This window comes from Sylvia atricapilla, chromosome 5 (assembly GCF_009819655.1).
Source record: "Sylvia atricapilla isolate bSylAtr1 chromosome 5, bSylAtr1.pri, whole genome shotgun sequence".
Classification (NCBI taxonomy): domain Eukaryota; kingdom Metazoa; phylum Chordata; class Aves; order Passeriformes; family Sylviidae; genus Sylvia; species Sylvia atricapilla.
Genome location: NC_089144.1, coordinates 28,726,034 through 28,739,871, shown reverse-complemented (window position 1 = coordinate 28,739,871; position 13,838 = coordinate 28,726,034). Strand labels below are relative to the sequence as shown.

At 39.2% G+C, this 13,838-nt stretch overlaps 1 protein-coding gene across 2 annotated transcripts; it reads left to right on the top strand.

Moving 5' to 3' along the window:
- The first annotated feature begins 541 nt into the window (after nucleotides 1-541).
- Nucleotides 542-10,984, top strand: ZCRB1 (zinc finger CCHC-type and RNA binding motif containing 1). Of its 2 annotated transcripts, XM_066319040.1 has the most exons (8): nucleotides 542-663; nucleotides 5,299-5,386; nucleotides 5,536-5,564; nucleotides 7,667-7,778; nucleotides 7,861-7,968; nucleotides 8,709-8,818; nucleotides 8,919-8,994; nucleotides 10,342-10,984. In XM_066319040.1, exons 2-8 carry the CDS (start codon nucleotides 5,303-5,305, stop codon nucleotides 10,471-10,473), a joined length of 651 nt encoding a protein of 216 aa, XP_066175137.1. In that variant the 5' UTR covers nucleotides 542-663; nucleotides 5,299-5,302; the 3' UTR covers nucleotides 10,474-10,984. The 2 variants fall into 2 exon arrangements, with proteins under 2 accessions (XP_066175137.1, XP_066175138.1); XM_066319041.1 differs by lacking the exon at nucleotides 5,299-5,386 and having other exon boundaries at nucleotides 562-663.
- Nucleotides 10,985-13,838: the final 2,854 nt, after the last annotated feature.

Below are 13,838 nucleotides of genomic sequence, written 5' to 3'. Positions count from 1 at the left end.
ACAAATTAAACTGAGACTCAAAGCTTTCTGTCCCAGATGGGTTTTAAAGAGGATTAAATGATACAAGCCACGTACAAGCCACTTTCGGGTGCTAACGGCGCAGGAAGGGATGCGCTCCCCAAGCCAGCCCTCGAGGGTGCCGCTTTCCAGGACGGGCGCCTCGCCACCCCCGAGCACGTGCTGGCACGGGGGCAGGAATGCGGCCCAGGGGCGCCTCCCAAGGAGCCAGGCGCGCCCCGCCGCAGCCACCGCCCGCAGCCGCGGGCCAGAGGATCGGCCCCGGCCCCAACCCTGGCCCTGGCTCCGCGGAGGAGGGCGGGCGGCTCCGGGCCCCGCCGCTCACCTGCCCCTCACCGCCTCGGTCCCGCGGCACGGCGCCTCCGCACCTCCGCCGCTGCTTCCGGCGCGCCCGAGCCGTCGGCGGAAACCGCCGCCCATTGGCCGCAGCCGCGCCGGGAGCTGCGCGTCGGCGGAAGCGCGCCGGGCCGGGGCGGCGGTGGGAGAGCCGGGGGCCGTGTGTCCGGGGGCCGTGTGTCCGGGGGCCGTGTGTCCCGGGGCCGTGTGTCCCGTCCCGTCCCGTCCCGTCCCGCCGGGACCGCACCGGCGCCTCTCCGGCCGCGTCGCACGATGGGCTCCCGCGCGGGCTGAGCCCCGCCGTGACGGGTACGCCGGGGCGGGGGCACCGCGGGTGTCGCGGCCGCTCGTTCACAGCTCGCTTCGGGCCTCTGCGGAATAGGAAGGGACGAAATAAGCGGCTGGACGAGGCCGCGCTGTGGTTGAGGAACTGCAGGGCGATGTTAGGGCCAAAAGTGTTAATATAGCGTGTGGGGCAGACTGTGGTTGCTTTAATGTCGCTTTGCTCGCACTGAGCTCTGAAATAGATTATGTGTCTGGTGATATGAGGAGGAAAGGCCGTCACGAAACGAGTTACCCAGATCTGCCCCTCCTGGGTGAAGTTCTGGGTGAGACCAGATGCGATTGAACCAAGCAGCTCTTCTCCCATCTTGGCTGTGCTGAGAATCGCTTTTAAAAGACTCTGTTGAAAAAGCATTTATTGGTTTTCACTTTGGAGCGTGGGAGAAATGGTAGCATAGAAATTATGAACTTCTGAGGGCCCTGGGTCTCTGCAAGTGGAGGCAAAAGAAGACAGCCCATGCCCTGGCCTCCAGAGCACTCCTTGTTTTAGTAGGTATTGTACATTTGTAGTCGAGTAAAGCGCTTATTGCTGTATCATCTTCATTCACAATAAAGTCTCAGCGAATACTGAGTAGTAGTGAGAATGAAGATGGAATCATATCATTATATCGGTCTGTGACAAAATTGTACCAATTTCGGCCAAGCTCGATGGGACACCTATATGTAATCTGGAAAAAAAAAACATATATAAATTATATGTGTTTGATAAATAGTCCCTGCTGACAGTCTGGTTCCCCAGTCTTGTTGTTGCTAAGTTTTTGTGGTTAGTCAGATCAGTACATAAAGGTGGTTTGATTCAAACCACAGATTCTTTGGCTTGAGCAGATTATATTCCTTCTTTCCTGATAGCGCTGACCTTGTTTACCAACTCTTGATCCTGTTTAAGATTTGCTTGGTACTATTTAAGTGACTAGGAGATAAAACAGATTATTCTTGTTTAAAAACAGATTATTCTTATTCTTACAGCTTGTTCCATGCCCCTTGTGCAGGGCAGAATTATAGCAAGTGGTTGATACCCTTGCCAGGGACCAAGAACAAGGGTTTGGTTTTGTTCTTTACCACAGACACTTGATTATAAGCCTGAGCCAAGCTCCTGCCACAACTAATGGTTTGCTCATTTGGGTCTAAACTCTGTTCAGACTATTAAATCAGGAAGAAAATACTTTGTTTTAAGGATCAGGATAGAAAAACTCAAATTAATTGGCCTGAGTGGGAGTGTCTTGAGAAACTTGCTCACAAATCATTTATAGATACTTCAGTTGAGTAAATCATAAATCTGACCTTGCTGTACTGCACTTAAAAATGAATATACAAGTTTCTGCCTTTAGGCTGAAATACCAAAGTTAAGTCATGAAAGTGACGGTAAATTTAGGCTCCGCTTGATGATTCAGAGGCATCTCAACTGTTTTGGTGGTGTCCTCGTGTTCTGGGATAGAGTAGAAAAGCCAGTTAGTGAAATTAATCATTGTCTTTTTGTGATATCCTCAGTGCTAGTGACAGATGCTGCATTAGGCATATTGGATTGAAGCAACTTTCTCGTGTACCTGATCTATTTTTCAGGAGACTTAATAATTGCTGACAGATGGCTCTTGTCAAAAAGTGGCTTCTTTTAGTTCGAGTTGTTAGAAAAGACAAAAAAGATCGAATTCAAGAAGTCATTGTAATGAGACATAACTCTATTGTCAATGTTAATATGTGAAAGTGATAAATGAAGAAGGCATTAATATTACAGAGAGACCATTACATTAATGGGAGTTGTGTGCGATTCTGTGGAGGCATTGTAAAGGCTTTTAGCCAATGCTTTAAAGTTAAGTAATGAAGGTAATACCTTGAAGATCAAGAAGGCCCCAGAAAAGCATCCAGGATGAGATAGAAATGTTTTGATTTGTTGAAAAGCTCTAGCTCTACCTCTTGAAGCCAGGCTATCCCTAGCTTTCAGGTGAGTCTCCTGCAGAAGGAAGAGGCATCAGATGTTGTTTTTTGGTTCATATGGAAATTTTTATGCGGGAAGGGGGTATTTTTATTTTCTTATCAGCTGAGCAGAGATACTGGTAGTCATGGAGAAACAATGTGATGAAAATGTTAAGCTTATATTGAACAGTTCTATCAAGTTAGAAAATACTAGAAGTAGCAGGACTTTCAACCTTGTAATGATGAGCCTCCAAATGACATGTCTTTTCTGGAGAGTTAGCTTAAAGCCAGAATTGGCTTTTTTTACTCCTCCCACTAGAAAACGTCATTATAATAAATGGTGATAACTATACAGTTGCTGTACTCCTCTCTTATTACAGTTGTATTATGAGTCAGACATAAAAAATTAGAAGTACTTGCACAACAGTCCTAAACAATACAGATTTCTAAGAATATTTGGGCAGTTGGAGCAGCAAAACTGTTAAGCCTAAATTTGTCCAGAGGAGTAGAAATAACATTCAGCCTCAGCTGTCTGGCAGCCAGCGGTCTCAGGGTGCAACTCTTTCAGCTTCTTCTGGGAAAAGCAGGGTGCAGCTGAAAATGTTGGTTCTGTAGGCTGCTTCCATTAATAATTTCCTAACAACTGAACTGGTAGGCCAGTATCAATCTCTGGATGGTGTCTCACCTTCTCTGTGGAGGTTTGCACTGTGGCATTGTGGAATATGCAGGCTGACTGCTCTCCAGTCATGCTGTTCTCCCTGGTGCCTGCCCATTAAAATGGGGGCTGCTGTTACAAGGTGCTCCAGCTTCTCTTGCCTTCTAGGCAGAGTTAAACCATTGTATTCAGACACCTGAGGTTCACCTCCAGTGTTTTCTTGTCCCCTGCTGCCATAGATTAGCACTATACCATAGTGCAGTGTTGAGATTGCTCTTCTTGAATCCTTCTATCCACTGTACATATAAATCACTGCACTTCAGGCCATCTATTCTAATGGCAGGTTGCCAAGTCAGTCTGGTTAGGCTTGTCAAGGATACTAATGCCAAGCAGAAAGGAATTTGGAATAATGAACACAGTCTGCCTAACACCAGATGCAATGTGTGGCCTTTATTGCAAATTTATTCTGTTTTCATTTGCTTAACCTTTGTGTTGCCATTTTTGCTCATGCCAAAAAACAGTCCCTGAACATGGAAAACCTTAAAATTCAATCACTTGGAAACTGCCACTCAAGTGAATTGTGATACTGTAAGCATGTCAGGAAAGAGAAGCAAAGCACTTGGATAATCAGTGTCTGCTGGGAATATCAGGCCTTCAGAAAACTGAATCATGAAATGCCAGAAAGTATCAGCCGGATTAGAGTGTGATATTGGTTACTTTGTTGGCACTTGGCCAAGCAATCTGTTCAGACTGGCTACCCAAGAAGTCCCCTAAGAAACTGTAATATGCCAGATGCTGATTTTAATACTTTAGAGTTTTTTATCCCTTCATCAGCTTTTGTCTGCATTTTTAAAATGAGTCAGTCTTGTTGAAGAAGTGGCTTAATCCTCACTTGGGAACTAGCTAGAGGTGCCAGGCAGCAGTAATAAGGCTGTAGGAAAATGGACAAGGAGGTAGAAATTGGACTGTACAGGGAATGGGTTTGCTGTAGTATTTGGTGTGGGCTTTCATAAGGGGTGTGTTTTGATCTTAAATTTTACTCACTTAGCTCTTGGTCTGAATCATGTCTACAGAATGGATCAAAGAATGTTTTGCACAGACAAAACACTACATCACTAAAAATTTTGGGAATTGTCCAGATGCGAAGAAAAATATTGGCTCAACATTCTCAAGTTAGTTTGGTTGCTCTTCACCTATGTGGTTATAACAGTATTTTTAATTGATTAATTGTTTCCAGACATACTCAGTTTCAAGAGGATAGAAAAGATTGGAAACTAAAATGGAAAGACTGGAAAATTTCCTGCTTCCTACCAGGAGAAATCTGCCTAATCAAAAGGAGGAAGGGGAGTGCTTCTATAGAGATGCTGCTTTATGGTCAGCTCTGGACACATGCAGTTCTAGAGAAACTTGAGCAATAGTTAAGAGAGGAGATGAGAGCATGTAGTATGATGCTTTAGCATCATACTACATTGACTTTAAAATGTATTTATCTCTCTCCCCACAATAATTAGGACTCTGCTTTAGGGAAACTTTTTTATTTCTCCTTAACCAATTGTATTTTATTGTATGTTGAATGCAGCTGAACTGATACTTGTATAAAGAATCAGATCATGCTGGTTCCAGTACAAAGGTCACTAATTTGAGATGTTTGCCATAATTTTTAATCAATGGACGTTACTTGATTCTTTTGGCCCCCAACCTTTCTAATTGCACAGATTAGCAGAGGATTATTGGAAGTACACTAACTTGCCAGTTTTTTCTTAACTACAAATCGACTCATGTAGAGCAAAAACATGTTTGTATCCAGGAGAGGAAAAAGGAATGTATGTGTTCTGTAGTCCATGAAGGCAAACACTAATTTTCATGTAAAATGAGGCAAGGGAAATAAAAGGGAAATGAAAGCTATGCTTTCCTGCAACTTTATCATGGCTGTCTGGGGTAGGCTTGAAATAAAATTCGAAGTCTTGAAACTGTTTTTTTTAATTCATTTCTTTGTTCAATACAGTTTAACTCTTCTCTCTTTTTCCTTTCATCAGAAAAATGAGTGGTGGGTTGGCACCAAGCAAAAGCACAGTGTATGTCTCCAATTTACCCTTTGCTTTGACTAACAATGATCTGTACAGGGTAAGTTTTAAGAGATGGACTGTTTACATTAAACTTGTTGACAATTTTGACTGTAAAATCAATACTGATATATGTTTGTCATGATTAATTTATTATTAGTGAAATGCAATTATCTGTTTTGAATCTTTTTATTTTGCTTTATATTTCAGATATTTTCAAAGTATGGGAAAGTTGTCAAGTAAGTGACCTGATATGGCCTTCTATTTTTGTACCTCTCATTTTAAATATTTTATGTCTTTCCTTCACTTGAAAGCTTTTTGTAATTAAAGTATGAGTGTGGAACTGTATTGAAGTTCTGTTCATTGTTAATAACGTATAAATTTAATTTAACGACCGGAATTCCTTGCAGTTGCACACATAATACAAAAATATTTGTGTTGGGGACAGGCTTTGCTAACTGTTTTTTTAAGAGCAAGTAGGACATTGTTACATACCATCAGTCCTTTCTCTGAAATAGTTGAAACAGTGTTCTTCTAGTGTTATTCCCCTTTCCTTGAACACGGTGGGGCGCAGTGGGTAAGTGTGAAAGTGGGAGCTTCTTCTTATGTAACCTGGATGTCACAGTTCCCACAAGTGCAGTGTACAGTTCCCTGTGATTCTAGAGGGGCTTATTATTGTAACTACTTAGTATTTTACTTAAAGCTAGATGTAAGGCTGCATTAATGGCTTTCAGTATGTGGGGTGTTCATGACCAATATATGTGAATATCTGCCTCTGTGTTCAAATGATAGAAGGAAGTGCCACAGTAAGGAATTGACTGGTTTGTTTATTTTTTTAAATTGGTCACAATAAGGAGACTCAAGTCTTCAGTTTTTAATCCTAAACCAGCAAGTATCTTCTCTAATTTATCCTAGCTGTTGCAATAAATAACCTGTGAGATACAGAGTTTCTAAGTTTTTGAAGTCTCAGAAATGTGTTTCAGGTGACAAATAGCTGGAAAAGCAAATATATCCTGACTATTATGACATCAGCTGAGTTTGTTCAGTAAGAAATCAGAATTTTTATGGCTCCAAGAACTTCCTGGCTTTTTAAAGATTTGTCACACTTGATTCTGTTCTTATGTTATTAACTGGTATGCTGAATATCCCAATTAGAAGCCTGACAGTCATACTGGGCTTGTATGTCTTCAAAAAGTAGCTTGGCAGAAAAATTAACAGACACTTGAACTTAATACATGCAGTTGGACACATCCTGTCCAAGAGGCTTTGGTAGTAAAACTGTTAAGCTGAACCTTTTTGTGAATGTATTTGGGGAAATTTGAAATTTCTTTACTGTGTTTTTATTTTATAAACTTTCTACCATGGAGATCATCTGTTACTTATACAGGCTGTATGGTAGGCCTTCTGTATTGAAGTGGGGTTTGGTTTTTTTGGTTACTTCTTAGAGTTTTGGCTTGCACTATGGCTGAACCTTGTTCTGCCTGTTGTGGGCATAAGGGAGGAGTGTATTCCATACTTTTTTACACATACTTTGATTTTTATGTACATGCAGTCTGACATTCTGATTCTCACTGTTGTTGTTTTGTTAGGGTTTTTTTCAGGACTGTATACAACTGATCTTAAGATTGAAAGAATTGAGGCTGTGTGGGTTTTGGCCATACACGGGCCCCGGCCCTGTCTTTTAAATTTTTATCTTCAGATTTTCTTTTAATGTTTCTAGATTTTCATGGACTTTTCAATGTGCTATTGAAGCTGTTGATTTCAGTGTTAGACTGAAGATTTCACTTTGTATTGGTAATGTGAAATAACACATGCATCCCTGATCTTTGGATTTCAGTTGGAGATCTTTGTAGAACAGTACTGCACATGGTTAGTGTTTCCTGTTGTGGACCTGTTTAGCGGATTAGTCCTACATGTACATAGATTTGTCAGTTTGGAGGCAGTTCGCACTGCTTTTCATCAATAATAGCAATGGTAAGGTGGCCCATAAATTTTCCTTTCACCTCCAGTAAAATGTAGTTCCCTCAAGTTAGGTTGCCTGTAAATCTCAAGATTATATTCTCTGTTCATTAAGTCACCCAAGGGAATTATGAGTGATACTGGTCCTAGAAAGACCCCCACATTCTTTTTTAAAATCATCTCCACTCTGCTTCTAAATATATGGCCACATTAGCTGCTCTGTTGAATTTCTGTTTAATATGTATTTTTATTGTTAAATATACTTTAACTTTTTTGCTGTATAACAAAGGTAAGAACTCACTGAGATCTTTAAGGAAAAAATATCTCTGAAGTAATTTTAGTGTGGGTCACTAAAATAAATAACAGCCTTATATGTTTCCAGAGTTACTATTATGAAAGACAAAGACACCAGGAAGAGCAAAGGAGTTGCCTTTATTTTGTTTTTGGATAAAGAATCTGCACAAAACTGTTCTCGGGCACTTAATAACAAACAGGTAAGTTGTGGAAAGTTTTTACGGCAGGAGGATTGGGTTTTCAGTCCCAAAACATTTACCTTTTCTTTCCAATTTTCTGTAGTTGTTTGGAAGAGTAATAAAAGCAAGTATTGCCATAGATAATGGAAGAGCAGCAGAATTCATTCGCAGGCGTAACTACTTTGACAAGTCTAAGTGCTACGAATGTGGGGTGAGTAAAACCAAAAATGTAGGGAAATGGACAAAAATTGTGGCTTGAGATAAGAACAACTTAATAACTGAAATAATACTAAACAGTAGTAGTAATAGTGGATGGTAGTGAAAGTAACAAAGAAAAACAAAACCCAAGATATATAACTGATGCACATGAAAACTATTGCAATGACAACCTCCTATTTGTTGCTTCAAAGTATCTGCTTTTGCTATATCATTGGAAGTTCATGATTTAGTTGGCAGCAAAATAAATACAGGAAACAACTGTTTTATATAAAAGTGAGTTTTAAATCTTAGTTCCTGAATTCCTGAACATAGTAACATAGGACAATGATATTTGGATAGTATTTAATGTCCAATACAAACTTAATTTATATTCTTAACACTCATTACAGCAAAAATGTCACCTCACTCCCGTATCTTAAATTGTTAATTCTGAGGTTTCTATCTTGTCTTGAATAAAAACCATGTGTAGTGTATTCAGTTATTGCAACAGACAAAAGAATCTACTGTGCTTGTAGCTTGTTCTCACTTTACAGTTAAGCATGCATATCACCACCAATCTCTTCATTTCCATAGCAAGCCTAGAGAAGAGTTTGTCTTCTGTGTGCTAATTCAGCATTCCATTTATCTTACTAATTGCTTCCATCTTTTCCCCCATGAACTTCCCTCATGATACGTTTTAACATGTAGTTGTTTGTAATGGCTTCTGTTAAGCAATATTTCTTTTCCTCCAAGGAAGCAGGACACTTAAGTTATGCTTGTCCTAAAAATATGCTCGGGGAGCGGGAACCACCAAAAAAAAAAGAAAAGAAGAAGAGAAAGAAAGTAGTGGAGCCAGAAGAAATGTATGTATATTAAGTTACACATTACTACACTTTTTAGGAATTTTTTTCACATTAAACACTTAAAGATCTATATTTTTTTTTCTCTCTCTGCACAATGAAGTGAGGAAGAGGAAGAAAGTGAAGAGGAGGGAGAAGACCCTGCTCTAGATAGCCTCAGCCAAGCCATAGCTTTTCAGGTACAAAATTGAAGCATGGCACTATTTATTTTTTTTAATTCAGCTCTCTTGTTTAGCTGCTTTTCAGAATCTCTGATACACATGCATAGGTCTGTCTGCTCTATAGCACTTATCAGGCTCTGGTTTGGTAGCAATAGTTGGTAACTTTAGTTGGCTTCTTTAAATTGCAAGCATATTCAGTGGAATTTTGTTTGGGTTTCTTAGTCTTTCAGTATTGCTGTATTTGTGTGTTGCAGCCTTCTTTTTCCCTTCAAGTTCCTTTGCAATTTGCTTGTGACATCTCTGCTGTAATGTTCTGCAAGGTTTTTGCCCACAAATCCTTGTTTACTTTGTTAACTTGTAGACAGAAAAACAGTCATGTGACCAGACACATCCTCTGTCCTCATTGGAATGTCCTTGAGTCCTTTATTATTGGGACACTTCCTTTGCCCAATACAGACCATCACATTCTCTAATAGACCTCGTCCCCCAAAGCATATTGAATGCATATTTTTTTATGTAGATAGATTATCCAACATCTGTATTACTGTCTTTATTACTTATTTATCACTACACTCTTTTGCTTCATGAAACAAAACATGCCTGATCTGATACTCAAATTTCTTGGCTCCCTGGTCAACACTGTTACCTGTGGGTCAGCTGCCCCCAAAAAAACCTCAAGAGTTCTTATAACTTTGTTCTGAATATGACTGTAATGAGTGCAGGACTTTTACATGATGTCGTCCGAAAAAGTGATTCAAGTATTCACAATGTTCCTTCCTTTCCCCTAAAACTCCAAAACTGGAAATAAAACCTGTAAAGCCAGAAAACATTCTCATTTCTATCACCATCCAAAGATTTTAATTGGTAAAAATAGGAAGGTTCTATTCAAACTATTAGTTGAATAACCTTCAGTAATAATCCCCAAAGGCGCTCATTATGTGAATGAATGACTGCAAAGGACAGTGGGTAGAAGACTTACTAGTGGAACAAAGCTGATTCAATAACATCAGTTTAAAAGTGAGGCATTTTTTGCTTTAGATCTCTGCTAAAGAGATCTGCTTAGACTTTTTGCTTTAAATCTCTATATTTTTGCATGTTTGCCATGGGCAAAATTCCTCTTTTTGAGAACACAAGATGATCCAGGTGGCTGCTGTGGTGTAGAAAGTAGCTCCCACAGCTTATATGTGGGAGCTACTTTCAGAAATGTTTCCTAGTGCTTTGATCACACAAATTACCTGGAAATAAACCCTTGTAACTCTTTAACTTACTTAATAATTCAATGCATATTAATAATTAGCATTATTATTTGTAGTGCACCTTAATTTTTCTTAATCTCAGCTAATACTTCTCTTTTCTTCATTATAGCAAGCCAAAATTGAAGAAGAACAACAAAGATGGACACAGACTGCAGGGGAATCTTCAATTTCAGATGATTCTAAACGTCCACGGATTAAGAAAAGTGCTTATTTCAGTGATGAGGAAGAACTTAGTGACTGAAATAATACTGTTCTAAATGCATAGATAAGATATATATAGTGTACATTTTGTAAAGTGCTACAAAGTGATCTGTAATACAGGTTTGTTTTGGTGTTGCAAGACGCTGAAAATCATGTTGTTGTTGTTGTTTTTTATTCTGTCCCCTGACTCTTCCCATCTTTTTATATCTCTGTCTCAAAACCTTCCTTTCAAGGCAACTTTTTAGAAAATGATGTGATTGTACCCTTAAATCCAGAACAGTACCTGTGCGAGTACATCTTGCAGTTAGTATTTAGACTCAAGTCCTAGCACTGAAGTGTTTCATGAGAGAATTGCCCAAGGCTTTTTTCCTAAGAGGAGATCCTCCTAGGATGACTGCTAACACCACTGATGCTTTATGTATTGGTCTGTTTGGAAGCAGCACTTTCGTGGTACTTAAGTAGAATATGAAAATTGCATTAGTTGAATTTCAGCTTTAAGCATTGTCTTTTTGCTCTTCATGCAGTACTATAATAAATTATTGTCACATCAACGCTGTTTTTCCTGACAATATTGCCTAACAATAATCAGGGTTATCCATAGGGTTTTAAATACACTTGGATCTAACCTGTATCACAGCCATCTGAACCTGTTGGCAAAATCCAAAAGGCATAGTTTCCTACATGCCTAAAAATCAGCTTTCATGTGTACTTGGAACTGTCATGGTCTAGCAAAGCGTGTTGCCACATATTTTGCACATAAAGCTTTTCAGACCTTTTCCTGTCCTTAGATCTTTCTAGGATTGTAAGCATGTTCTCCTGTCGCTGTGATCACTCCAAAGACCACAGAGACATGGTTATGTTGGTACACATATTTATATTTTGTCTTCACTTTTTAGGAAGCACGGTATAAAATGCATTCACAATTTCACACTTGGAAGAAGAGACGAGCTGGCCTCTTTCTATTTTCAGTTCTTCCTGTTTGCTCATCAGGAATTGATTTTCTTCCAAAGACAGAAAATGTAAATCCAAGTATACCGTTATGTATTCTTAATTAATACCAATTTACATTCAAATATGTAACTGGGTGCAAAGCAAAGAAACATGCACACATACCCTCTAAGCTAATATAGTGACACTCAGAACATCATTCTGCTGCCTTCTGTTGTTCCTTAAACACAAGAATTCGGAAAGAAGAATGAAGAATTAAAGTGTTTTCTGTGCAAGCTCCTCAATTCAGCAGAATAGAAAGGAGTATTGGGCTCTAGATATAGGAGAATCGTGGACTCAGTAATCCAAGGAACTTTTTAAGACTGACTTTGACTTTTTTGCTGAAAGTACTGTACATTAAAACTGAAGCTTCTGTCACTGAATTTCAGGAAGATCTCTTAATACTGACTAGCTGAGAGATGAACTGCCAGGTGTAACTTACTGTTAATAAAAGCAAATCACCCTACATCATGTATGTGTGCAATAATGAAGCTTGTGGAGTTCTAAACTCTACTAAGGAAGAAAGTAAATCAGAGTTTGTCGTCTTCTCAAATACCATATTCATTGCTGGTTTTAAAAAAAGACAGAAAACTAGAATGTGACAGAGGAGCAGTTTGACTTTATCCATGGCTTTGATTTGGAAATATTTGATAGCTTGTAAGAATTAAGTTATGAATGAAGTGATTAGACATCAAACCTCAAACTTTTATTTCACTACACCATGTAATGTAGTAGTGGAACTCACTGCCGTGAGACTTTTTTCAGGGTCATGGGGTCAAAAGGACTTACATGTGGAATAGGGTATTTTAAAATGTTAAAGTCTCTGCTCAGAAATACCCTCAAATAATTAAAAAAGAAACACCTGACTGTTGTTCTGACCTAATACAGTACTTTTTCCAGAGTTACAGTAGCTGAAACACATTGCTGTATCTTTCTAGTCTGCTGCTTCTGCCTCACAGCTTTCCCCATGGGATTTGCTTTTGTCAGCAGTAGCTCAGTCCAAACTATTACAACTGACCCAGTGTTGTTCCTCCATGCTCTTTTGTTCCAAGCATAGTTACTTGAGGTAGGTGACATTGGAAAAGAAACATAAAAATGAACCTATTTCTGTGCAGAATTGGCATTTAGAAATTTTTACCTTAAATCGTCTTCCTTTAACAGTTTTCTTTATTCTGAACTCTGTTGGGCAGCAGCGTGTGTAGCTTTTGCCTTAGAAGAATGCACCTAATGCCTGAAACACAGTCTAAAGGAACTTTCAGGAATAGGATTTTTGCACTTGGCTTCCTGAATCATTTTAAGTTTCAGCTCTTGGTTGGCAAGATAACAAAGCATTTCTAGGTGAGAAATTCAGAACACTAGCATTAGATAACCACTATGTTAGATAGCATAAGTACCTGTTCTGCTTGCTTGAATACAAAGTTGTTTTCTACAGCACCCCCAATACAGCTGCCTCATTCTGCTAAATAATAAATAAGGCCAAAATTTGTCAATGAAGTCTATGACTTTCAGTGTGGAGAGATTTGCTCCTGTTCATGCCTACCCTCACCTACTCAGATTTCCACCTGAATCCCGTCAGTGCTGAGGAGCAAGGGAGAGTGCTAACAAGGCTCCTAATTTAGATCAGGCCAAGAGGTTGCAATTAGTGTGCAAAACTCAAGCAACACAGTGGTGCTTTTGATAATTTGGTATCATAAAGCACTGATTGTGGAAGGAGGAAATGTGTTGGTGGCTCTGAGCCAGACAGGTGAGACTGTGTAACTGTATTATCAAAAGAGAAGAATGGAAAAAGCCTTGTAGAATGCCTTCTTGTTATTATTAGAAAAATCACGGAGTTTTCCTCTGAGAGGTTCATGTTCAAGTGATATGTTGGTTTGGGGTTACTTTTAATACTTTGAGACCCTACCTTAGGCTTGCAAGCTGAATTCTGGTTTTAGAGTATAAATAATATGTAATCATAATATATTATTACATATTAATTACACTCATCATATATATTACATATATTTGTGTAAAATATATAACCTCTGATTATAGAGAAAATTACACTAAGTGGGAGACTTCTATTTAAAAAAAAAGTCAAAAACTTGTGTCTTTCTGCAAATATCCACTTACTAGGTTTTTGTCTTTTGTATTTTCAAAGCAGCTTGAAAATTGTCAAAATATGTTCTGGGTCATAGGACCACTTGTCTGTTGAAATGGCTAACACAGTAGTGTCTACAAAACCAGTAGGAGATGCCTTTTATCTGTCCTTGGGGAAGGAGAGATGTGAAAGTGGGATAAGGATGATTAGCTTACGTGATTATAAATGGTATTACTCATACTGTGCACTTGTTAAAACCATTGCAGCTATGAGACACAGGAGTAATTTTAGTTCATGTTTAGCAGGCTCCCACTATGTTTTTGGCACATCCAGGTTAC

Coding starts and splice junctions, on each gene's coding strand:
- ZCRB1 (XM_066319040.1), top strand. CDS start 5,303: ATGAGTGGTGGGTTGGCACCAAGCAAAAGCACAGTGTATGTCTCCAAT. Junction 8,819..8,918: donor GTAGTGGAGCCAGAAGAAAT/GTATGTATATTA, acceptor TGCACAATGAAG/TGAGGAAGAGGAAGAAAGTG. Junction 8,995..10,341: donor GCCAAGCCATAGCTTTTCAG/GTACAAAATTGA, acceptor TCTTCATTATAG/CAAGCCAAAATTGAAGAAGA.